Source organism: Sarcophilus harrisii, chromosome 2, assembly GCF_902635505.1.
Source record: "Sarcophilus harrisii chromosome 2, mSarHar1.11, whole genome shotgun sequence".
Taxonomy (NCBI): Eukaryota; Metazoa; Chordata; class Mammalia; order Dasyuromorphia; family Dasyuridae; genus Sarcophilus; species Sarcophilus harrisii.
In genome coordinates, this window is record NC_045427.1 from 361,427,722 (window position 1) to 361,452,828 (window position 25,107).

At 37.2% G+C, this 25,107-nt stretch overlaps 1 protein-coding gene across 4 annotated transcripts in view; it reads right to left on the minus strand.

Annotated features, from left to right (window-relative positions):
- The window catches only part of EVL (Enah/Vasp-like), a 188,882-nt gene extending 182,200 nt beyond the window's left edge, over positions 1-6,682 (minus strand). For 2 of the 4 annotated variants that reach the window (XM_031953260.1, XM_031953257.1), the window contains exon 1: positions 6,151-6,682. In XM_031953260.1, the coding sequence (XP_031809120.1) occupies positions 6,151-6,173 (23 nt within the window). In that variant the 5' untranslated portion in view covers positions 6,174-6,682. The remainder of the gene's footprint in view (positions 1-6,150) is intronic. The other 2 variants (XM_031953259.1, XM_031953261.1) reach the window with 2 other exon arrangements.
- Positions 6,683-25,107: the final 18,425 nt, after the last annotated feature.

Sequence of the window (25,107 nt, forward strand, 5' to 3'; positions counted from 1 at the left end):
AATCTGTCTCTCCAGACTAGCCTCCCATTAATCCTATAGAAACCCTACATGGCCATCAAACACTTCCCTATATGATAGGATAATTCAGTGTATTCGCTGTCTCCTGAATATGCCTTGTATTTTCCCACCTCCTCTGCTTTGCTCACACCATTTCCCCTTTTAGAAATGCCTTCCCACTTCTCTCAGCTTATTCAAGTCAACCTATTCTTCAAGACCAAAATCAAAATTCACTTCCTTCTTAAAGAAGCATTTTATGACTATCCCTGATTCATAGTGACATCTTCCTTCTCTCCACTCCTATGCATCTCTTCCATGCCCCTTATTTGCAAGCATCAGATCCGTCCTGGTATTATTAATTACAAGATCAGAGGATTATAAAGCTAGGCCTGGAAGGGACCTCAGTGATAAATTTTTTCTGAAGAATTTATAAATTTATAATTATAAAATTTAAATTATATACTAAAAATTATATACTAAACTCCAGTCCTTCTTAGGGAGCAGTGTGACAGAAACAGCATTGGATATGTAATGACATCATGTAGGTTAAATCATAACTGTGAAATTTACTATGGGATAATATGCCTAAAGTGTTTAATAGATGGCCTAATACATAACAGGGGCTTAATTCATGCTGGTTCCCTTTCCTACTTCCCTCTTAGCTGTGCAACTTTGGGCAAATCTATTAGGATCACAGAAATTAAAACTGGAAAGTTAATCTTGAAAATTATGTGGTGACCTGTGTTTGAGCCTGGTCTCAGACATTTTCTAATTATATGACCACAAGAAAGTAGCTTAAACTCTGTTTAAATTTTCTCAACTGTAAAATGGGGATAATATTTTGGGTTTTTTTTTTTAAGTTCTCTTAACCTCACAGGGTTGTTGTGAAGATAGTGGTTTGTGAATCATCCCTATTGTCATTGACCAAGGCCACATAAATATTAAGTCTCTAAAGTGGAATTTGAACCCAAGTCTTCTGATCTCCAAAAGGTTGTGTTCATGTTATAGCTCTCAGAATAGACTGGGATTCTGATGGATCAGGCCATCCTCAGCAACGAGATCAACCAAATCATTTCTAATGGAGCAGTAATGAACTGAACTAGCTATACCCAGAAAAAGAACTCTGGGAGATGACTAAAAACCATTACATTGAATTCCCAATCCCTATAGTTATGCACACCTGCATTTTTGATTTCCTTCACAAGCTAATTGTACAATAATTCAGAGTCTGATTCTTTTTGTACAGCAAAATAATGTTTTGGTCATGTATACTTATTGTGTATCTAAGTTATATTTTAATATATTTTAACATCTACTGGTCATCCTGACATTTAGGGGAGGGGGTGGGGGGGTAAGAGGTGAAAAATTGGAACAAGAGGTTTGGCAATTGTTAATGCTGTAAAGTTACCTATGTATATATCCTGTAAATATAAGGCTATTAAATAAAAAAAAAATTTTAAAAAAAATAAAAATAAATTTGTTTCAGTTATCTAATATATCCTAGAAATAAAGTCTTTATCAGAGAAAAAAAAAAAAAAAAAAAAAAAGAATAGACTGGGAGCTTAGAATCACACAAGCACAGAGTTGGAATGGTCTTCAGTGACAAGCTGTTCCACCTCATACTTGAAAATAAATAATTTGATATATAGCAAATGAAAATAAATTATCTTTCTAACATCTCTAACAGATTTCCTTTCACCTCTGAGAACCTCAGTTTCCTCATGTGGCATATGGGATAATATTATTTGCCCTATATACCTCACATGGTTATTATGGAGAAAAATGCTGTGTAAACTGTAAAGTATTATAGAAATGTGAGTTGTTATTTAGCCTTTACTTATATTATTATTTGTGTTGGTCTTGTGATTTCAGATTTATAACCTCAGGCATAGATGACTTCTCTCTGCTCTCACCACACACTTACAATTAGTAGTCAAATCTTGTCATTTTTACTTAACATCTTTCCCTGTCCCCTTTGCTTATTCACCACCCAGGTTCAAGAGGCTTTATCAAACCTTTCTAGATTATTTTATACCTTCTTCTCCATTCTTCACTCCCTCATTAGATTATGAATTCTTGGAGAACAGAGACTGTCTTTTGCCCTCTCCCTCCCACTTTTTTTTTTTTTTTTTTTTAATATTTAGGGCTTCTGCACATTGCCTGGCACGTAGTAGGTGCTTACTAAATGCTTATTGACTGACTGATATTGACTGACTGTCAAATATCCCTTTTCCCCACAGTAGACATTTACTTTGAATGTCCTTCAAACCTGAAATACTCTCTCTTCTCATCTGGGCTTCCTGGACTCCTTGGCTTCCTTCAAGTCCCAATTAAAGTCCCAAGTCTTCTGATCTCCAAAAGGTTGTGTTCATGTTATAGCTCTCAGACTAGACTGGGAGCTTAGAATCACACAAGCACAGAGCTGGAATGGTCTTCAGTGACCAGCTGTTCCACCTCATACTTGAAAATAAATAATTTGATATGTAGCAAATGAAAATAAATTATCTTTCTAACACCTCTAACAGATTTCCTTTCACCTCTGGGAACCTCAGTTCCCCCTTCTATAGGAAGCCTTCCCTGATCCCCCTTAATTTTAATTTTTTCCCTTCCAATTTATTTTGTGGATAGCTTGTTTGTACATGTTGCATATTGCTTCCTTCATTAAACTGTGAGCTCTTTCTGTCTCTGCCCAGCACATACTAGGTGCTTAAAAATATTTATTGACTAATTCTCCAATCCAATCCATTCTACACACAGATATCGAAATAATTTTTCCTAAAGTAGTTTTGACTGTTACTGTCCTGTTCAACAAGTTCCAGTATCTCCCAATTCCTTTTAGAACAAAATACAATCTCCTCTATTTATATTATTTTAAAGCCCTTCACTACCTGGGTCTAGTCTTGGTATATATTACTCTCTCCTTCACATATTTTGGGGTTCAATAAATCTGTCCTCACATGAAATTTTATCTCCAATTTTTGTGCCTTTGTATATTCCATTCCTTGAATACACTCCTACCTCAACTCTACCTTTCAGAAGTTCTCACCCCAGATGCTGGTGCCTTTATCTTCACTGAATAACTTATCAGCAGAGAAGAGGAGAGGGAGCATTCCAGGGCTGGAATTCTGCATATGCTTTAAGATTTATACCGGCTATCCCAGATGGACTATAAACTCCTTGGGAATAGGTACTATCTTTTGCCTCTTTGAATTCCCAGCACTTAGCACTTACTTGTGTATCCCCTGGCACTTAGCAGATGCTTAACAAATGTTTATTGAATTGAATTGAATTGAGGGCAGAGGCAGCTGAATTTTTCTCTCTTCATCCCTAAAACTTAGCATAGTATTTTGTATATAATAGGAACTTAATAAATGCATACTCACATATTTGTGTTCATGCTGTATTCTTCTGACTATACTGTGAGCCCAGAATCACAGAATCTTTGAGCATAGGAAAATTCAGAGTTCATCTAATATGATCCATAACCAAAATTCTTTCTATAAAATCCCTGACAAAGGCTTCAAGAGCATTTGCAGTAATGAGGAACCCACTACCTCCAGCAGCAGTACATTCTATTTCTGTATTACTATAACTGTTCAGATCTTTTTTTTTCTTCCCTGACTCTTTCCTCCTCTTCCCCCTACTTCAAACCTAAATTTGATATTTCTACCCATGCCTTCTGCTTTCTGGGGCCAATCAGAACAAGGCCCTGATCCAAATGATAGTTCTTCAAACACCCACTACTAATACACCAATCCCTATCATCCCATCTCTGTCCTCTATTCTCAAGGCTAAACATCACTAGTTCCTTAAGTGAAGATTCATTCAGTCTGATTTTGGTGTTTTTCACCTTTCTGGAAGTCTTCTCAATCTTTAGCCAATCAATGTTCATTATCAAAGGATTGCCTAGAACTAAGCACAATTCTCCAGGTATAGCCTGACTGGTCAGAGTGTGTAGAGAATCAACTCCATCCTCTGGTAACTAGGATCAAATTTACTTTATTGGCAGAACCTTTAAGAGTGGAAGCATATTTTAATAATTCCTTATACCCCTCACATAGTTAGTGTGGTCTCTGAATCTGAAGTCAAAGGATCTGAGTTTGAATCTCCACTCCACCATTTACTAGCTATTTCTGGTCTTTGATACTTAGTATCTGTAACCTTGGGTAAAAAGTTAGACTAGATGGAATTAAACTAGATGATCTCAAAAGAGATTTCAAGTTCTAAAATGAAGTAACTAAAAAAGGTAAGCACTTCGAGGATATAGACTTGTCTCTCTGTCCCTAGTGTCTGTCATACAGTAGGTACTTAATAAATGTTTATTGTATGAGTGCCTGTTATCATTGAATGGACCACACTTAACAATGGTCTGACAACTGGAGTTACACAGCATTCTAATAGATTCCTCAGGCCAAAAAAACCTGTTGGCAAGTGTGAAATACCACTAATCCTAATTTCTAACATTGATTATAGAAAATAATCCTTGTGGTATAAGATCAGAGTTTTCTCACAATCTATGACCTCTTTGGAACCATAAGAATCAGCCTTTCCAAATCCCAATTTTAAGTAGCAAGCTTCTCAAAGATAACACAAACAGAAATCCTTGAATCTTCTTTTTTTAAGTATCAAGTTTACAGAAAGATATCAATAGCCCAACCTTGTAACTCACTTTTCTGTATGAAAAGGGTTCCTCCCTTTTTCATTCATTCAATTACTCATTCTTATAAATATCTACTAAGGTGGTTGTTTTATGACTTTTTTTTTTTTTTTTAAAGGATTTAGGGTTGTAGCATTTTGGGAGATCAGAAAAGGGTTTTATGATCATGGCTGTAAGGCTGTCACAGAATTCTGGTGGACTGGACACAAGGGACTTGGATTCAAATAACCTGTCTTTTTGAATCTTCGTTTGGCCATTTCCTGGGCGTGTGACCTTAGATGATTATTTAAGGCTTCTGAACCTCAGTTTCCTCATCTGTAAAATGAGGTAATAGATTAGATGATCTCTAAAGTCCTTCCATCTCTGCTATACCATCTTCTGTGATTCCATGGTCCCTTCTTGCTCTGTCATTTCATGCTTTATGATTCCACGGTCCCTTCCTGCAATGTCATTTCATGTTCTATGATTTTAAGGTTCCTTCTTGTTCTGACATTTCATATTCTGTGATTCCAGGGTCCCTTCTTATTCTAGCATTCCATGTTCTATGATTCTAAGTTCTCTTCCAGTCCTGACATTCTGAGTCACTAGTCTTTCCAGCTGTTATAATGTTTAGGCTTTGCATAAAAATAGAGTAAATCATTCTCAGAAAACCAGAGGCTTGCAGAGGTCAGGAATCCCAGCAAACACACTCCTTCATAAGCTCACAAGAGGTGGCAACACACATAGAATCAGTCTGCCTTCTCAGCCCTGCCCCCCTTAATTTTCATTTCTCCCAAACTACCCTTCCCACACGATACTCAGGGATGGGTTCTCTGAGGAAAGGGGGTAAGTCAGCCTCACAAAAGATGCTAATTTGGAACATTAATAACTGCAGCAGCAGCAGCTGAACCGCTTACAAACAGCAAAGAGAAAGCCTGCTTAGGAAAACCCTTCCAACAGGCTTCACTCGGAGCTCCCCAGCCAGGAGATTATTATTAAAAATAACAAACATCTGATGAAGTCAAAGCCAAATCTTAGCTCTGCAGACGTGCCAAATTCTCCGGCTTCAGCTACCACCATTAACATTCTTTTCATTCCCCCTCCTTTTTATTTATTTATTTTTAAAAGGAGCATCACTATCTCCTGGGTTTGACAAAGGGTGGACCGATGCTGGGTGGTTTGGTATTCAGAGTCCCACAGCGGCATCCAGGTGGGTCTAAATCAATTCGTACAACAGAAAAATCAGTTATCTAGCCATCACTTCAGCCTTCACTTAGCATCCTTCCTTCGGATCCCGGAGCTTTCCATCTTCCCCCCCACCAAAACCCCAGTCCTTCCCAGCCCCTGTCTCACCCGCCAACAAATATTGAAGTCAGCCCTGCCTGGCTGCAGCCAGATCCCAGAGTGTCATTACACAGCAAAAAAAGAAGAAAGAAAGAAAAAAGAAAGGAAAAATCCCTCAATAAGCTTAGAACAAAAAGCCAGGCTCGGGCTGATGCAGGAAAGCGGGAGCCTACCTGAATTCTTCAAATGCAAACATGGCCTAGTAGGAGGCAGCTTCCTTGGGATCCACGGTAATCTCCCTGGCACGGAGGAAAACCATTTAGTTAGCGAGGCAGGCTGGCGGCGGCGCGGGTGTGGGAGCGCGAGCAGGAGGCTGGCGTTTTGCAACGTAGGGCCGGGAAAGGTTTTCTGCAGACACTGGCCTGCGGCCTCGGGCTCCGCCAGCTGCTGACAAGGAGCAGCTAACGGGGAAGGCAGGAAGAAAACCATGTGATCAGCTCAGCAATTCTGATGAATGCAGCACCCTGGGAGCTGCCTTCTTCTACAGCGGTGGCAGGCAGGTTCTGGGTAGGACCCGACTGGGCCAGCGCTCAATCACGGATCGATGGGTTCCACCACCACACCTCCCCCTCCAGGGTATGCATCTCTAAGGGAGGTGGGGGTTGGGAAGTCAAGGAGGAGAGAAGGAGTAGCCAGCCTTTGTCATTGTCATCTGCTGGGCTAATTGGGTGAATCCCGCCGCAGCTTCAGATCTTACTCGGATAGCGGCTAGCCACGCTAGTGGGGGATGTTTTCACTAGTAGCAGCAACTGACATTCAGCCGACTTGGAAAAAATCTGCTCAGAAATCTGGTGCTTTCTGCAGAGGGCTGGTCATGTCTCTTTTCTGCCCGTCACGACTTCCATCGGTCAGTCAAATTCAAGACCCTTTCCCTAGAACTCAGCTTCCCTCACAATCCGGCACCACCCAGGTGGCCGGGAGTTCGAATTTTGCCTTTAAACTTAAGGTGCGGTGAGTCTGTACTACTCTGCATCTTCTCTGAGAGTCAGTTTCCTCATCTTTAAAACTGAAGGTTCGGACTCAGTGACCTTCCCTTTTTCCATATCACTCTCCTTCAGCCCAATTGTTCTCTTTACTTGGAATATTCTGCGTCTCATTCCATTCCTGAATCCTATCCATCCTTTTAAGCTCAAGAAAAGGTGTGGTGGAGTAAGAATACACATACGGAGAAGAGACTGTGAAGAAGTAAGAATTCCTCTGAGATCTGATATTCAGTATTTCTATGATCATAGAAGTATAATTGGATAGATCATAGAAAATTCTCCAGAGCCAAATTTCACAATTGCCAATGATGATGATGATGATGATCCCCCCCCCCCCCCCCCCAAAAAAAAAAAAGACAGAAAACACTCAAAAGCTTTAGAACTCAGGGTCAGGCTTGTTGAAAAGTGGGAACTTACTTGAATTCTTCAAATGCAAACATAGTCTAGTAAGAGGCTATTTCCAGTGGGATCCACCATAATCACTTAAAGAATTTTAAAAGTCATTCTGATGTTCCTTTCTTACATCTTTCTTGCTGTCCAGCCACTCTGCAAAACCTCAAGCAACTCTCAGCATTCTTTCAGGATAAAAGACGATTGGGAAACTTGTTAAAATGTGAATATTTATCTAATCTAATTTGCTGAGAGCCTGTAGCCCTGAGTTGTGCCTCTTCTCTGAGCTTTCTAATTGGCTAGGAGACTTCATTAATAAAATCTCAAAGTCTACAGGAAGCAACTAAGTTGCCCAGTGGATAGAGCACCAAGCCTGGGATCAGGAAGACCTGAATTCAAATCCAGTCTCAGCTACTTCTTAGCTGTGTGACCCTGGACAGATCATTTTAATTGCCTGACAAAATCAATCCCCTGCTGGAGAAGGGAATGGTAAACTACTCCAAGAAACCCCAAATAGAATCAGGAAGAATTGGAAATAACTGCACACTATCACAACATCCTAAGAGAAATGTAAACACCAAGAATTAGTGAGAAAATTAGTAGCCAGGTAAGAGAGGGAATACATAGCTAGTCAGAAGCAAAGCTTAAACTAGCTTCTAGCTCCTAAACCAGCATTCATTCTGCCACTTCATCCTTCTTTTCCTAGCAATTCTAATAGTGAGAAACTTAAATTAGGAGTCAGAGACTTTATTCTAGATTCTGTCATAAATTCACTGTATGACCTTGGACAAGCTGCTGATAGGGGAGATCATAGAATCATTGATTTGGAGCTCGAAAGACCAGTAGGGATCATCTAGTCTCCCCTCTGATTTTATAGATGTGAAATTTCTGGTGCTGACAAATTGGGTAATTTGCCCAAGAACACAGGGATATTAGGTGACAAAAATGAAATTCAAACTTGGAGCATTGGACCCTAAATCCATAATCCCTTCTCTAGCCCCACTTGTGACAGAGTTACAACTTAAAAATCTCAAGTTGCCAACAAATGATTTTTTTTTTGTCTTTCTGGAAAATGTGCTTTGTTGAGGAGCAACTGAAGTAACCCATAATGTCTATTGTGATTAGATTGCATGGCATGGACCCAGGATACAGAAGGCCAAGTTTTTATCTCACCTCTTTTTCTGATTAGTTTAGTGGACTTTGGCATATTTGGAGGGTGTGTGTATATGTGTGAAAATGTGCAGTACTTCATTTTTTGTGCCTCAGTTTCCTGTTCTATAAAAGGGGAATATTAGGGAAGACTTGTCCCACAGGGAAAGGCTGTGAAGGAGCTAACTGGTAAAATTAGATTCGTTTCCCCGAATCCACCTGTTGTCAGATAAGTCATTATAGAAACATGATAGAAATAACAAGTCAGGGACTGAACCAAGGGCAAACATTGATGTTTATGGCTAAAACCCCAGGAGAGAAAGAAAAACTTAGAGTGGGAAGACACCACGGCAAGGTGATTTGAACATGATACAGGACTGGGTACTATTCTGTTTGGTCTAGGAAATATAGAGGAATAATGAATTTCTCAGGGTCAATTAATCAATTTATTAAGAGCCTAGTTACTGGTATTTTGGTGGCAAAAGAAAGTTCTTGTTCTCAAAAAGCTTATAAACTAACACATTAAAACAAATATATCCTGATGAGTGGAAATTTTTGCTCTTTAACACTTTTTTTAGGACTTTTTAACACTTTCTAGGACTAAAATAAAAAGTAATAAAAATAAAATAAAAGATAGCAGCTCACCCAGACATTTAACAATCTGTGTGATAAATGCAGAAAAACCATGATGATTTTCATCATATTTTCAAATATATAAGGGGAAGAAGGCCTATGTTTATTCTGTATTATTCCAGAAGGCAGATCTTGTTCAATTCTTTCAGTTATGTTCAACACTTCATGACCCCCTTTGGGGTTTTCTTGGTAAAGGTATTGGAGTGATTTGCCATTTCCTCTACAACTCATTTTACAGATTGGAAACTGGGGTAAACACAGTTAAGTAACTTGCCCAATGTCACGAATCTAGTAAGTGTCTGAGGTCAGAACTAGGACTGATCAACAGCAAATTGGAGGAAGGAAGATTTCAAATATGTGTGAGGAAGAAAACTGTATAATAATTCTAGCTGACCCATAATGTGGTGAACATTCTTAAAATCAGAGGTTCCCTATCATAGGAGATATTTAAAGAGAAAGTCAAGTAGTCACTTGATGGTAGTATTGTGGCATCAGTGGACTAATCTTTAAGATCCCTTTGAACTAAAAGATGCTATGATTCTTAAAATCCAAGTTCAAGTTCAAGTGTGTAAAGAATACCTTAGCCTGCCTGACTAGCTAATCACTGAAGCCCAAGGAAGCTCAGAAATCCTGTAGGAAGCTGGGTTACCTAGTAAATAAAAACCAGCAATAATAGCCCCAAACTCTTTTTCTTGTTCCAGGAATCTTCTCCCACCCCACCCCTACCCATACTAGTCTGAATCAGCACCAGTCTGCAGGTTCAGGCTCCTCCATCTCTTCCTTCAATATTTATTTTGTTTTATTCTATTAGACCTAATTAAGATCCTACAAAAACTCACCAGACTTTACTGATTTGGGAAAGAGTGCCTTGGGGTGGTTCCTATCCTAATCAAAAGTCTTGTTTCTATCATTCTTTCTGACTATCTTGTATTTTTTAAGCATGTCTGTTCAGTAAAGATGGTTTGCTTTATTGTCTTATTTACTTCTACTGGACTTGGGTATTACAAACTTTCCTATATCTATCTGTATTGACAAGATGGCAGCTCTGATCCTTTCAGCTGAAAGTGGTTTTTGTCTCCCAATTTGTTTAAGAACATTTTATTTGCATATGTGCCTAACTGTTGATCAACTCTAACTTGTATCATACTTATTTGTAGGCATGGCTTATTTCTTCCCCCTAAATTAAGAGTTTCTAATGGGCTTGAGCCATCAGCAATTGTTGTCTTGACATATCTTGCAGTGGTTCCTGATGACTTGTAGGAAAGAATGATACTGAAGATTTTGCATAGCCCTGCCTCATTTAAATCTAATTCACTTGTAACTCAAGACATCACCTTCCTGATGTCATTGGTCTTCTTTAAGAACAGGGGATGAAGAACAATAATTCTAAAGGGCAGAGACTACATCTGTTTTATCTTTATATTTCTAATATTCAGCAGAGGACATTATATGTGGTAAGGACTTAATAAAAATTTACTTAATAGAATTCTATTATTTAGTTTTTTTCACAAAAATCATAGAATTTCAGACTTAGAGGAACCTGGGAAGCCATCCAGTCTATCAAGGGATACAATTTTAAATTGATTTCTTTGGTTATCCAGCCTTTGTGCAAAAATTTCAAGTGAAGGAAACCTGTGTTTTCCCATTCCATTTTAGAAAACTATAATTGTTAGGAAACTTTTCTTTTTCTTTTTAAAGATTCACCAGATTGAGAGGGTTAGTTCTGTAAATAAGCATTTCCATTATGAAAAAAGAATAATTACTCTTCCAAATATGCTGAAGTTGTATAGAATAGACACTAAGTTAAGGACACCAGGACAGTATCAGTTGAAAGGCCAGGTCACCTCCAGGGAACACCCTGGCAGGAAGAGAAAAGCTCAGAATGTGTCTACATCTGAAAGAAAAGGGGAAAGCAGAGTCTGCCTTCCAGATGTCTAACATAGCCATATGGGTACCAGTAAATATTAGATTGACCACATTTTTTCCCTTTTCTTTTTCATCCAAAGGGCATAAAATTGAAATAACGATGTTCAATTAAATTATGCTGGTATGGGCCAATCCCCAATGATGTACAAAATATTGTCCTAGGAACTATGGGCAGTGAAAGATAAACAAGACATGCATTATCCATGTGCTAAAATTGCTTATCATCATCACAACAACGCACATTTCAATGGCATACCACAAAGTGCTTTTCTCATTTATAATTATGTAAATAATTAGTGCAAATGATATTGTCCCCAGTTTACTGAAGCTGAAAGAAATAAATCAATTGGCTCATGGTCTCAAAATTAGTCCATATCAGAGGCAGGACTCAACCCTAGGCCTTCTGTCTAGTGTTTTTTTTTCCCCCAATTATACCACAATATTGCTGTTCAAAGGACCTAATCATTAAAAGCTTATATGACTAATGAAACATAGCATAATACTGCTCATGAGTACCAACCTAGCCAGTTCCTTCCATTACTCTTTCTTGTGCCTGAATCCTATGTTTGGTCCAAAAAATGATCAGTCAGCCCATAATCACCTATTAAGCACTTACTATGTGTCAGATGCTATGCTAAGCACTAAAGATATAAAGAAAGGTAAAAATGCCCCCACCACCCATCAGACAGATAGCACTTGACATAATCTCTCCCCCGGCCTCCCAGGTAACCTTACTAACTAGTTTTTAATAAGACTAAGAGAGCATGCTCTTGCTTGAGAGCCCCCATTGGAGAATTCTGAATCACTTGATCATCATTAGAACACTCTGTAATGCTTTGCTTAGTATTAGATAACTTTGTGATGCTAATGACTGGTTCAGACTATGACTTTTTATGACTTATGTTACTGGAACCTATGTGAAGCTTGTATGTTGAGGGCCTCCACCTATCCTCCTTGAACAAGAGAGTCGTAAGCCAGAAAATGATTCCTAACATGGGCAGATTCCAGACCAAGCTGCAACACTATGGAGATCAGTGATATTGGATTTTCCAGCCTCCCAAAAAACTATTCTATCCCTTTGTGGAAAATCAGCTGGCTCCCATTCAGAGAAGATGCATTGCCAAAAATATACATATCAGCATATGGGTATTCTTGGGTCCAGAGATGACTATTAACCAAGGTGGACAAGTTCCTGTTGAGTGTCCTTGCCAATAAACAACCTTAACCAAATGAGTGGTGAGTGTGGACTCCTTTCATGCATGATTCAAGTCCCAACTGAAAACTTGAGTCCTTATGGAATAGCTCACAGACACAAGATATATACACAAATAACCATAATACAAATTAAAATGTCAGTGCATAGGAGAAGTCCAAAAAAAAAAAAAAGAAAAGAAAAGAAAAGAAAAAGAAGTAGGATGGAGAAATCATTTCCAATGAATGACATATTGAAGAAGAGGGAAATATCCAAGGCTTCATGGAATAAATGATATTTGACTTGGACATTTTAGGAAAGAAAGGATTTCCTCAGGGAGAGATAGAGGGGGGAGTTAGTTCAAGGACAGGCAATCCAAATTATAAAATTGGAGAAGGTAGGGTGAGAAGGGACAGTGTGATGAGTAATCCAGTATAACTGGCTCATAGGGCATGAAATAGGGAGTATTGAAAAATAATATTGAAAAGGCAGATAGGAATATGGAGGCATAGGATATAGAAAACATATATGAGCACCAGATTTATAAATGCCAAGACTGTCAGCCCAAATCAATTTTTTTTTTTATCAGCACTGGATGTTGTCCAAAGGGTTTTCACTCGATTTTTTATTTCAGGTGGTTACTAGATCACTTGGGAGATGAACAAATAGCAAATGTTATTGAGAATTTATCAGGTAGATTATAGATTTGGAGATGAAAAGGATCCTTACAGATCATTTAGTTCAAGAGTTTTTCTTTTCTTCATAAGGAAACCAATTATGCTGAAATGAATTTTGAAGATATTTTGGAAAATAAATTCAAAGAACCATACTTAAGGACCCCTGATTTGATCCAACCCTTTCATTTTACACTTTTAAAGAAACTGATAGGGGAGTTGGTATAATGTTCTTTGGTTCGGTTTTCTTGGGGTCTCTGGGAGCAGCCTTCTTTTCAGTTCAGTAATCACCACGAGAACAGCCAGGTGTTAAAGTCCAAAACCTTTATTGTCTCCTTGCCTTGGGGCTGGGCAGCTTTCTTTGAGGCCTTCCCCAGTCTTGGTTTCAGTGGAGAAAATGAAGGTAGAGAACCTGCCACCAAGAGCCTGACCAAAGATCAAATGAATCTCTCTCTTTGGTTCCCCTTTGTCTTCTCTGCTTCTTAAAGAATGTAGCTGAGTCTCCTAGTTTATATGCTCTACACTGAGTATAAACCAATCATTATATCATTAGGAAACCATTATTTGTTGTAAGATGAAATCAGTCATATTGATTGATCAATCGATCAATCATGATCTATTTCATACTGAATTTAGAGAACTATTAAGCACCATGCTAAATTAGATAACCGTTGTCTCATCAATTCCACTTAGTTAAGTACCTTGTAAGAATCCTTATTTCAAGTTCAGAGTTCTGGCCCATAACAAGTTGGTGACATAGGTAATAAATAGCCAAGTCATAATCTGTATCCAGATCCCCTAATTCCATATCCAGTGTTTTTTCTACTACATTGTTGGCATATAACATACAACTAAATAGGAAATTAAATACTCAACTCTCCCTTATCTTCTTCAGTTTAATCAAGAAATATTTATTACACAGAAAGGCCTGGAGAGACTTACATGAACTGATGCTGAGTGAAATGAGCAGGACCAGGAGATCATTATATACTTCAACAACAATACTATATGATGATCAATTCTGAAGGACGTGACCCTCTTCAACAATGAGATGAACTAAATCAGTTCCACTTGTTCAATAATGAATAGAACCAGCTATACCCAGCGAAAGAACTGTGGGAAATGAGTATGAACCAAAACATAGCATTTCCAATCCCTCTGTTTTTGTCTGCTTGCATTTTTTATTTCCTTCTCAGGTTATTTATGCCTTATGTCTATTTTTTCTTGTTCAGCAAAATCCTGTATGTATATGTGTGTATATATATACACATATATATATTGTATTTAACATATACTTTAATATTTAAGATGTATGGGTCTACTTGCCATCTAGGGGAGGGGGTGGAGGGAAGGAGGAGAAAAGTTGGAACAGAAGGTTTTACAAGGGTCAATGCTGAAAAATTAACCATGCATATATCTTGTAAATATAAAGCTATAATAAAAAAGAAATACTTATTACATACCTACTGAGTGATGAATACCATAGCAGCAACCAGGGAACTACAAGTACAAAAAATGACAGTCTCCTGCCTTCAAGTAATCAGTCAATGATAAAATTATTAAACACCTGCTTATAGATTACCAAGACCTTTAAAATAATTCTAATACAAAATAATTCATAAGTGCCCAAGTCGAGTACCAAATATTCCATTGGCATCCATGTAGAGTCAAGAGATAGAGAAGACTTCCAAAACACTATGAAGATTCTATGTGGAGGATTTAGAGGGGGACATGGACAAGAAGCCAGATATCTAGATGGAGGAGACTGCATCCCTGATGGAAAAAGTACCCACACCAATGAGATAATGGCTCCATCTCAATAGTAACAATGCAAAGTGACTTTGGCTTTTAGTGGGGAGGATAGTTATTAACTGGGAGTATCAAGATCACCTCCTTGGTAGAGGTGAAGGTGGTGTTTCAATTAGCTTTGAAAGGCTGTGTGGAAATCCAGCATGTGGGAGAGGAAATGCAGAGGGCACAGCACTTCAGGCACAGAGTTCTATTAATGTAGTTTGAGTTAGGTTGAGGACGCTAGGGTACAATGCAAGAAAAATTCAGCAATCTCTTTTGTAGCCCAGAAGAAGAGACTGAGTGATATGTGCTCTTTAGGGCTGATATCACAGTCCTAATGTCAGAGAGACATGATGGGGTTCCTCAGTCCCCAACTCTAAGCCTTTCTTTTGGAAGTTATGGTGACTGCTAAGCCCATTAGTACCCATCCTGGACAATGGCTAAATGATTTTAAACAGAAAAGAAAATTTGACATAACCACATAGCACAAGACGAGAGCCAGCAGAGTTAAAATAAAACAAGCAAACTTTATTGAGGGAGAATACTCACAATAGCAGAGGGCAATCAGGGAGGAGAGAAATAGGGCAAGTTGAATGAGATACCTGATGGAAGGGGTCATCAAAGAATACTAACATCTAGTGGGTTTTTCATAGGGTTGTTGTACCTGGAAGCAGCTAGAGGGGCAGCAGATAATGCGCTGGGTCTGGAATCCCGAAGACTCATCTATGTTCAATTCTGACCTCAAACACTGTGTGACCCTCACAAGTCACTTCCCCCAATTGCCTCAGCTTCCTCATCTGTAGGATGAGTTGGAGAAGGAAATGGCAAACCACTCTAGCATCTTTTCCAAGAAAACCCCAAATGTGATCATGAGGCATCAGGTACAACTGAAATGACTAAACAATACAGCAACAACAAATATCTGGGTCAGGAAGGACTAGTCATTGGAAAAGAGGGAGAAGTCTGGAACTTGGTGTGTAGGTCAGAGTTCAGGGACTTATCCTGGGTTTGTGCCTACTTGATATTCAAAGTCCCCAATTTTGGGGAAAGCACAGACTTTATTTCAGCTGGATGACTGGGGAGTTTTGGGCTTACTCAGCTTTGTTTAGTCAGAGCAGGAAGGCTACTAAAGTACTGACTAGTAGAGACAACTGTGAAAAGCACAGGGTGTGGGTCATGGGGACTATGAGTAGTACAGTTTTGCTGGAGCATAGAATACATAAAGAACAGTAATATTTGATAGAGCAAGGAAGAGAGTTGGACTGAAGGTTTTGATCAAGCTAATCATTTTGAACTTTACTTGGTAAACAATAAGGAGCCATTGGATGGTTTTGAGCAGAAGAGTGACCTTAATATGTTAATGTATAATTATTTCAAAGTCTGATTCTTCTTGTGCAGCAAAATAACTGCATGGATATGTATACTTATATTGTATTTAACATATACTTTAACATATTTAACATGTATTGGTCTACTTGCCATCTGGGGGAGGGGGGTGGGAGGAGGGGAATATTGGAACAAAAGGTTTTACAATTGTCAATGCTGAAAAATTACCCATGCATATATCTTGTAAATAAAAAGCTATGATAAAAAATTTTTTTAAATTAAAAAATATGTTTTTTAAAAAAAAAATAATCTGGTTCTATTTGGAGAATGGATAAAAGAAGGCTTTTTCCATCTATTGTTCATAACACACAATTAGCTTATATACTATTCTATCTTTGAATTGTGAAGAGTAGCAAAGTGGTGCAGTGGTTTGAGCAGTAGTCTTAGAAATTAAAGACATCTTCATCATTCAAATCTGTTTCCTCTGTAAAATGAACTGGAGAAGGAAATGTCAAGACACTCTAATATCTCTTCCAAGAAAATTCCAAAATTGGAGTCATGAAAAATTGTACACAACTGAACAATATCATAAATCTTTAATTGTATCACATATGGTAGTGTTATTTTTCCAACTAGATTTCCCCAACAACATTCTTTAAGATCTGAAACTTAGCACATTGAAGGTGCTTAATAAATGCTTTTGACTGACCAACCATATCTATTTTTCTCAAGAAATCTAGGACTGGACTTATGAAACAAGCTTAAGGTACAAAAACAACAACAACAACAACAAAAAAAAAAAACCAAAACTGTTTCCTCTTAAGCTAGCCAGGAATCTGGAACATACATTATTCTCTCCTGCTTTTATGTTTTTGTTAACAGTTTTCCCTATTAATCAAATTCTCTTTCTTCCTTCTTTACCTGTTAAATTCCTACTCAGTCTTTAAAATCTAAATGGAATTTACCCCACACTGATACCATGGCCCAAATAGTAACAACTTAGATCTGGGAAGACTCTCTCTTCCCACTTCCTTCACCTGGCAGCTTATTTCATGTGTTTCCAGGACACTTATAATGTTGTAGTAATCATCTGGGTTTGTTTTATTCCACTATTAAACTAAAATCTCCCTGAAACCAACTGCTATATTTTATCTAAATTTTATTTTTCTTCTAGTTCCAAGAGCACTGTTCTGCATATAAATTTTTTCTCAATAAATTTTTTCTTTATTCCCATATTTCCCATTCCTCTCTATGATCTCATAAGATCACTTCCTCCAATTAAACATTTATTAAGTACCTACTATAAGCAAAGTACTATTTTTAGAGGCTGGGAATAATTTTTTTTTTAAGTAGTCTTTGCCTTCAAGAAGCTTCTATTCTACTGGCTTGATGGAGGTAAAATATGCCTAAATATCAAGTAAATACTTACAAGAAAATTGGAAAAAAGACAGTTAGCTAGTAGGTTTTATGGAAATAGTTTCAACTAAATTGAATTTCAGGTTTTAGAAACAGTTTTTAAGTTCAGAGAAATTAAATGATTTGCCCGGAGTCACACAGTTAGTAAATGTCTTATGGAGGCTGAGAATCTAGATATTCCTGATTTTAAACCCAGTACTCTATCCACTTCACCATGCTTAACTCTCTTAAATTCAGTTCATCTGGAATAAAGAGTGCATAAAGGGAGGAAGATAAGATTTGAAATATGGAAAGATACTCTGCAGCCAGATTGAGGGAGGGCTTTTAAAAAACTGGCTGAAGACTTTGTGCCCTAGAGGTAATAAGGAACATTAAAGATTTTTGAGCAGGGGATGGTATGGTAGGATCTATCTGTGTCTAAGAAGATTTTATCACCAGTATGGAAGTTGGATTGGAAAAAGGAGAGATTAAAAAGAGAAGAATGAGTTAGGAAGTTCTTAGTTCAATACCTATTGAACTATCAGTAGAATTCAATAGCTATTGAATATCAAAGGCTGGATAATGGGAGCCCAACTGGAGGAAATGGGAGCATGAGTATAAAGAAAAGGACATTGGGAGAGATGTGGAGGTAATAATGAGATTTAGTAATTGATTGTTATGATCCTACAAGGAGATGTTATGGGCCAGAACTTGAAACAAGGTACTAAGTGGAATTGAGGAGACAATGATTTAATCCTACAACAAATAATGGTTTCCCAGTGATATAATGATTGGTGTGTACTCAGTGTACAGCATATCAGCAAGAAGCTCTCAGGGACAGACACACAAGCCCACTAGAAGCTCATTTGGAGGAAGCTACAGGCTGAAGGTGGCAGAGGCAAAGGACTAGCAACAGGAGCTCTCAGAACCAAGGAGAGAGATAGGCCTCTAAGAAAGCTAACTGGCCCAAGGAAGGAGACAAGACTTAAAAAGAAACAATAAAGGATTTGGACTTTAACTCCTGGCTGCATTTGGGGTGATTACTCTGAGCTGAAACGAAGGCTGCTCCCAGAAGCCCCCCAAGAAACCTGCTCCCAGAGAACATTAAATTTTAGAGAAAAGAATATTACAATTGATTACCTATATGAAGGGAAGAATTGAGGATAAGGTTGATATCTGGTTGCTCTCCACAAAATAGGTAAGTTTAGAGGTGGGACAGGTTTAGGGGAGAAGACAATGACGATAGAAGAAAACAATAGTGTCCATTTTGGACACACTCTTTGTGAATCAGTTGCTCTATACATTGCCCTAGGTATTACAGGTAAGACTCAAGGATAAATAGGAAATTGGACACACTCACCCCACCCCCCACATGCATGCTCACATATATACAATATGCATATACACACATATGTGTGAGCTTATATATGTGAGTGTATATATGTATGTATACATACATGCATATACATATATATGTGAATTAATTGTGTAGAACAAGAGCATTTAACTGGGGATCCACAAATTTAATTTAAAAAATATTGTAATAACTTTATTTCATCATAATTGGTTTCATTTGTAATCTTATGCATTTTGTTTTATACATTTTAAAACATTATTCTGAGAAGTCCATAAGCTTTACCAGACTGTCAAAAAATGCAGCCCAGCACAGAACCTTGGGAACAGTTATGCATAGAGGACAAGATGTGGGTAATGATCTAGGAAAAAGGACTGAGAAAGAGCAATAATATAGGAAGGAGAAGAATCAGGAGGGAGTGACATTATAGAAATCAAAAGAGGAAAGTGTATATAAGAGGAGGAGATACTCAATAGTGTCTATAGTGACAGGAAAGTCAGTCAAGTAGGATAAAAACTAGGCAATAAACCAACAGTTTAGTAGTTAATGGGATCACTGGAAACTAAGGAGAGAGTATTTGCACTTGAGTGGCATTGGAAACTAGATTGTAAAGGACTGAGAAGTAAATGGGAAGTAAGAGAGTGGAAAAAGCAAGTATAAACAACTTTTCCTAGAGTTTTACCTATAAGAGGAATTTATATTATGTTTATTTATGTATATGTGTTATCTTAGTACAAAACTGTGAGACTGAGACTACAATTTCCTATTTATCCTTGGCTCTTACCTGTAATACCTAGGGCAATGTATAAAGCGACTGATTCACAAAGATTTAAAATGAATAAAAGGATTGATTGATTTCTTGAGTGATCCTTGGATATAACCTGAATCTTTTTTCATTTTTCACAAGAAAGAAGAGAAAGTAAATTGTCTGTAAATTGATTTTATGGAAATTTGCCTAATCTATACTGGCATCTGACACTCTTCTTTCAGCAACATCTGGGTTAATGAACCTTGATAAAGAATATATTCCTGGAGTGAGTGACTGTCTCTCAGTCCATGTCTTGAGGAATATTTTCTTGACTATTGCATTTCTTAGATTTCCAAAGCTGGTTTGGAAGTAAATTAAAATCTTTAAGTCACTATGGTTGGTCTAGGATGGCAGATAAATCAACATCTGGAGACCTGTAGATGTGGTCAAATGATTCTCTGATGTGGAAATAGCTATCCCTATGGATCAGCCAAATGCCCATTATGACAAGAAAATACAATAACAGGCTCAAAAGACCCCAGTCTTTTCACTCTGTTTAATAAGGCTGCAGTACAGACTTATAATCTTTTTGGACTACAATTTGAACCAGCTGGTCCAAAGAAAATATTGACATCTGGACTAGATTAGGTGACTAAAGACAAAAATACAGATCAAGGACAGGCTATAGAAATATGATAATAACAACATTTACATATTATTTAGGGTTTAAAATGATTTCTTCACAATAAGTCCATTAATCTGTGAAAACACCAATACAAGATTTAGCATGGCATAGTCAATAACAGGCTGGAATTGGAATCAAGAAAACCTGGGAAAGACTGGTTTCAGATACTTCATAGATGTGTGATTACAGACAAGCCACTTCTTTAAAAACACCTTCCTCAAGTGTCATCTGCATCCATAGAGAGAACTATGGATCAAAGCATATTATTTACATCTTTTTTAAAGTCATTATTTGTTTGCTTGTTTTTCCTCATTTTTCCCCCTTTTGATTTGATTTTTCTTTGCACAGCATGACGAATATGAGAATTGTTTAGAAGAATTGCACCTGTCAGATTGCATACTGTTTTGGGGAGGGGAGTAAAGAGAGAGAAAAATTTGGAATACAATGTTTTGTAAAGGTGAATGTTGAAATTATCTTTGCATGTATTTGGGAAAATAAAATACTATTAAAAAGAAAAAGAAAAGTACCTTCCTCAGTTGCTATGAGAGTAAAATAAAATCATGTTTTATATAGCATTTTTCAAACCTTCAAATGTTATATACATGAACATTATTATTTTTATCCTCATTTTACAAATGAGAAAATTCAGGGGAAGAGAGATGGAGTAGATATGTTGTGATTTCTCAAAGACACAGTTAATAGCAGTTGGAGTTTGAACCCAGATCATCTGATTTCAAAGTCAGTGTTCTGTATTATAGAAGAATGGAGAAGGAAATGACAAACCATGCCAGCATCATTGCAAGAAAATCCCTAATGGGGTCATGAAGCATCAGACATGACTGAAATGACTGAACAACAAAAATTATAGAAAGAATCAAATCCCATCTTAAGTCTTTTTTTTAACTCCAGGCTAAACACTTTCTACACCACCAGTTTCTTTCCCCAATTCTCTTTTGTCATAGAGTCCAGGCCCCCAGAAACCTTTCAGAATCATAATTATGGTATCCTGATTATGGCTTTGTCTCAGGATGCCAAAATTGAAAGGACATTGATAACCCTAAAGTTCTTATGCAGCATAGAAACAATCAAACTTAGTACCTAATTAATAAGAATAATTAATTAAAACAGGAAGTTAGCAAATGATGTATTTCTCTAGCAATTACACTTCAGGTAAATTTCTTCCTTGTCCAGTTCTAGGCTCATTGTCCAATGGATTCTCAAAAGTCTCTTCCAACACTACAATTTAAAAGCATAGATCTTGTGGCACTCAGCTTTTTTTATAGTCCAATTCTCACAGCCATACATTGCTACTGGAAAAACAATACCTTTTTAATAGACTTTTGCCAATCAGGTGTTATTTCTGCGTTTGTAGTATGGCTCTGTAGATTTGCTATCATTTTCTTTCCAAGGAGTAAGCATCTTTTAATTTCACAGCTGCAGTCACTATCCACAGTGGTCTTTGAGCCTAAGAATATAAAATCTTTCACTGCTTCCATTTTCTTTTGATCTTGCCAAGATCTTAGGATTTGGGGTTTTTTGTTTTTTTTTTTAATGTGGAGCTTCAAGCCAGCTTTTACACTCTCCTATTTCACCCTTATCTTAATTCCTCTTTACTTTCTCTCATCAGAATGGTATCATCTGCATATCTAAGATTGTTGATATTACTTCTGACAACCATAATTCTAGCTTTTGATTTATCTACCTGGTATTTTGCATGATGCACCCTACATATAAATTAAATAAATAAGGTGACAATATGTGACCTTGTTCTCCTTTTCCAATCTTAAGCCAATCAGTTGCTCCATGTTTCAGTCCTAACAGTTACCTCTTGGCTCTCATGCGGTTTCCCCTAGAGATAAGTAAGATGATCTGGTACTCCCATCTCTTTGAGGATTTGCCACATTTTGTTGTGAGCCACATAATCTAAGGCTTTAGTGTAGTCAATGAAACAGAAATAGATTTTTTTTTTTTTAAGAACTCCCTTGCTTTTTCCATCATCCAGCAAATGTTGGCAATTTCTTTCTAGTTCCTTTGCCTCTTTGAAAATCAGCCTGCTCTTCTGGTAATTCTTGGTTCACATATTGCTGATGCCCAGCTTTCAGAATCTTAAGCAGAACATTGCTGGCGTGTAAAATGAGAATATTTGTTTGGCAAATTGGACATTCCTTGGCATTGTCCTTTTTTAAAACTAAGATATAAACTGATTCTTAATTGCAAATCAAATGACCTTTTCCTAACTCTCATCTTTCTTCATCTCTCTGCAACTTCGACAATATTGATCATCCTCTTCTGCATATTTTTCTCTCTAAGTTTTTGTGACACTGCCCTCTTCTGGTCCTTCAGTTTTATATTGTTGGATTTTCCTCCAGTACATGATCATTAACCTTGAGTGACCTCTAAAGGTCTGTCCTTGGTTCTCTTCTCTTCCCTCTCTAGTGATCTTGTATAGGGAACTCCCAGGAGTTTAATGATCATTTCTGTGCAGATGATTCACAAACATATTCATTTAGCCAGACCTCTCCCTTGACCTCCAGTCTTGCATCACCAACCACCTATCAGATATCTCAAACAAGAAATACCACAAACATCTCAAACTCAGCATGTCTAAATCAGAACTCATTATCTTTCCTCCCAAACGCTTTCTCCTTCTAACCTTTCCTATTACTATTGAGGATTGCATCATCTTCCCAGTCACTCAGATTCACAAGCTTAGTGTCTTCCTTAACTCCTTATTCCATATATCCAATCTGTTGCCAAGTTTTGTCATTTCTATTCTCATATCTCTTCTATAACATTCTTCTCTCCACTCATACAGTCACTGATCAGGTGCAGGTCCTTCTAACCTTCTCCTAGTCTATTGCAATAAACTTTTGGTTGGTCTCCTTCCTTCAAATCTTTTTCTAGTCCAATCTATCCTCCATTTAGCTTTCAAAGTAATTTTTCTAGTTCTAACTATACTATTTCACTGTGCAATAAAGTCCAATGCCTCCCTATTACATCCAGGACCAAATAAAAAAAAATCCTGTCTGACTTTTGAAGTCCTACATGACCTTGCCCCTTCCTACCTTTCTAATCTTGTTGCTCGAGACTCCTTACATACTCTAGGATCCAGCAATACTGATTCCTTTTTGTTCCTTGTACATGACCTTTTGTCTTCTGGTTTCATTGGTCTCTTTCAAAAATCAGTTAAAATCTTATTTTCTGCAGGACACTTTTCTTGGGCTTTCTCCCAACCCTGTGAATGCCTTTCCTTTTAAATTGCTTTCTATTTCTACTGCTTTGTATGTTGTCTTCCCTCTTAAAATGGGAAATCTTGGACGAGCATTTTGTTTTTGGGGATTATGTTTTTGGTTTTTTAATATCTCCATTGATTAACACATTTCCTAGCATATAGTTAGCACTTAACAAATTCTGGTTGACTGATTATAGATTCACTCTCCTATTTGTGTGTATTCTCTAATCCAGGGATATCTTTAGAATATTTGGGGGGTCTTAGGCGCTATATATATATATATATATATATATATATATATATATTATTATTTTTTTTTTTTTGGCAAATACTGGCCTGAAAAAAAAAGTTGCAACATTCTTGGACCCATGTGAGGTATGCCAATTTATCAATGAAGATTTAGAATAATTAGCTTATACTATTCACCTTTTCATAGGAAGTATTATGATTTAAAACACTGACTTGCATAGAGGCAAGATAATTGAGTTTGTATTATTATCATAGTTGTCAATACTATTATTCAAGTTACAATTTCATGTAGTATTTGAGAGCACCAATGGGTTAAAGAGTGAATCTCCTTCCCCTCCACCTCATTTTTCTGTTTGTTGGAGACAGCATTCATCAGATATTTCAAGAAAACAATTTATACAATGATGGCCCATCTTATTCCCAAACTGCCCAAAGTTTCTCATTGCTTTCTCAAAAGGAAGCTTCCATGGCTTTCTAATGTCTTAGGATCAAATATAAAGTCTTCTGCTTGTATTCCAAGCCATTTACAGTTTGGTTCTATCTTATCTTTCCAGACTGATGACACATTTTTTTCCCCCTCAAGCAATAAATACTCTAACAACACTTTATTTTCCCCATACATGACATCCCATTTTCTTTCTCTGTGTTCTTTGTTTTGCATCCTCCTCCCCAGCACCAGCATAATGGAAGTTCCCTTGAACACAGGAATTGTTTTAACTTTTGTATTAATATTTCCAGCACCTCGGACAATACCTAACACTTAGAAAACTTAAAATATACTGACACTACAAAGATAAAGATACAATTCTGTACACAAATAACTATAATTCAGGACAGGTTATGATGAATTCAAGATCAATGTACAAAGAGCTTAAGAAAAATTTAGGGGGAAAAGAATTTACAATTAGGATTAATGAAGATGGTACTTAAGTTTACCCTTTGGGGGAAAGAAGATTTTGTCAGACATACAATGAGGAGAAATGCATTCCAGGTGGGGAAGAGAGATTACAGAAATGTACAGAGCCAGGAGATGACAAATAGATCTTAGAGAATATCTACTTCTTCTGTTATCTGAATATAATTGAATGAACTTAGATATACAAACAAAATGTAATAGTATTATTACATAATTTCAAACAAAATATGCATTAAAACAAGTCCATTAGGAAAACCATATAAAAAACAGTAAAAAATGATCAAAGGCAGTGTAGAAGAGTAATGGAGAGCTGGTTTGGGAGCCAGGAATACCTGACTTTCAGGTCCAGCTTCCGATACATACAGTTTAGGTCCTGATCCTGGGGAAGTCATTATTTCTCTATACTCTAGACAACACTAAGTCCATAAATTGCAGAAGAGATGCGGGTCCTCATTGGTAGAAGGAATTTCCTAATGTTGGAATTTCC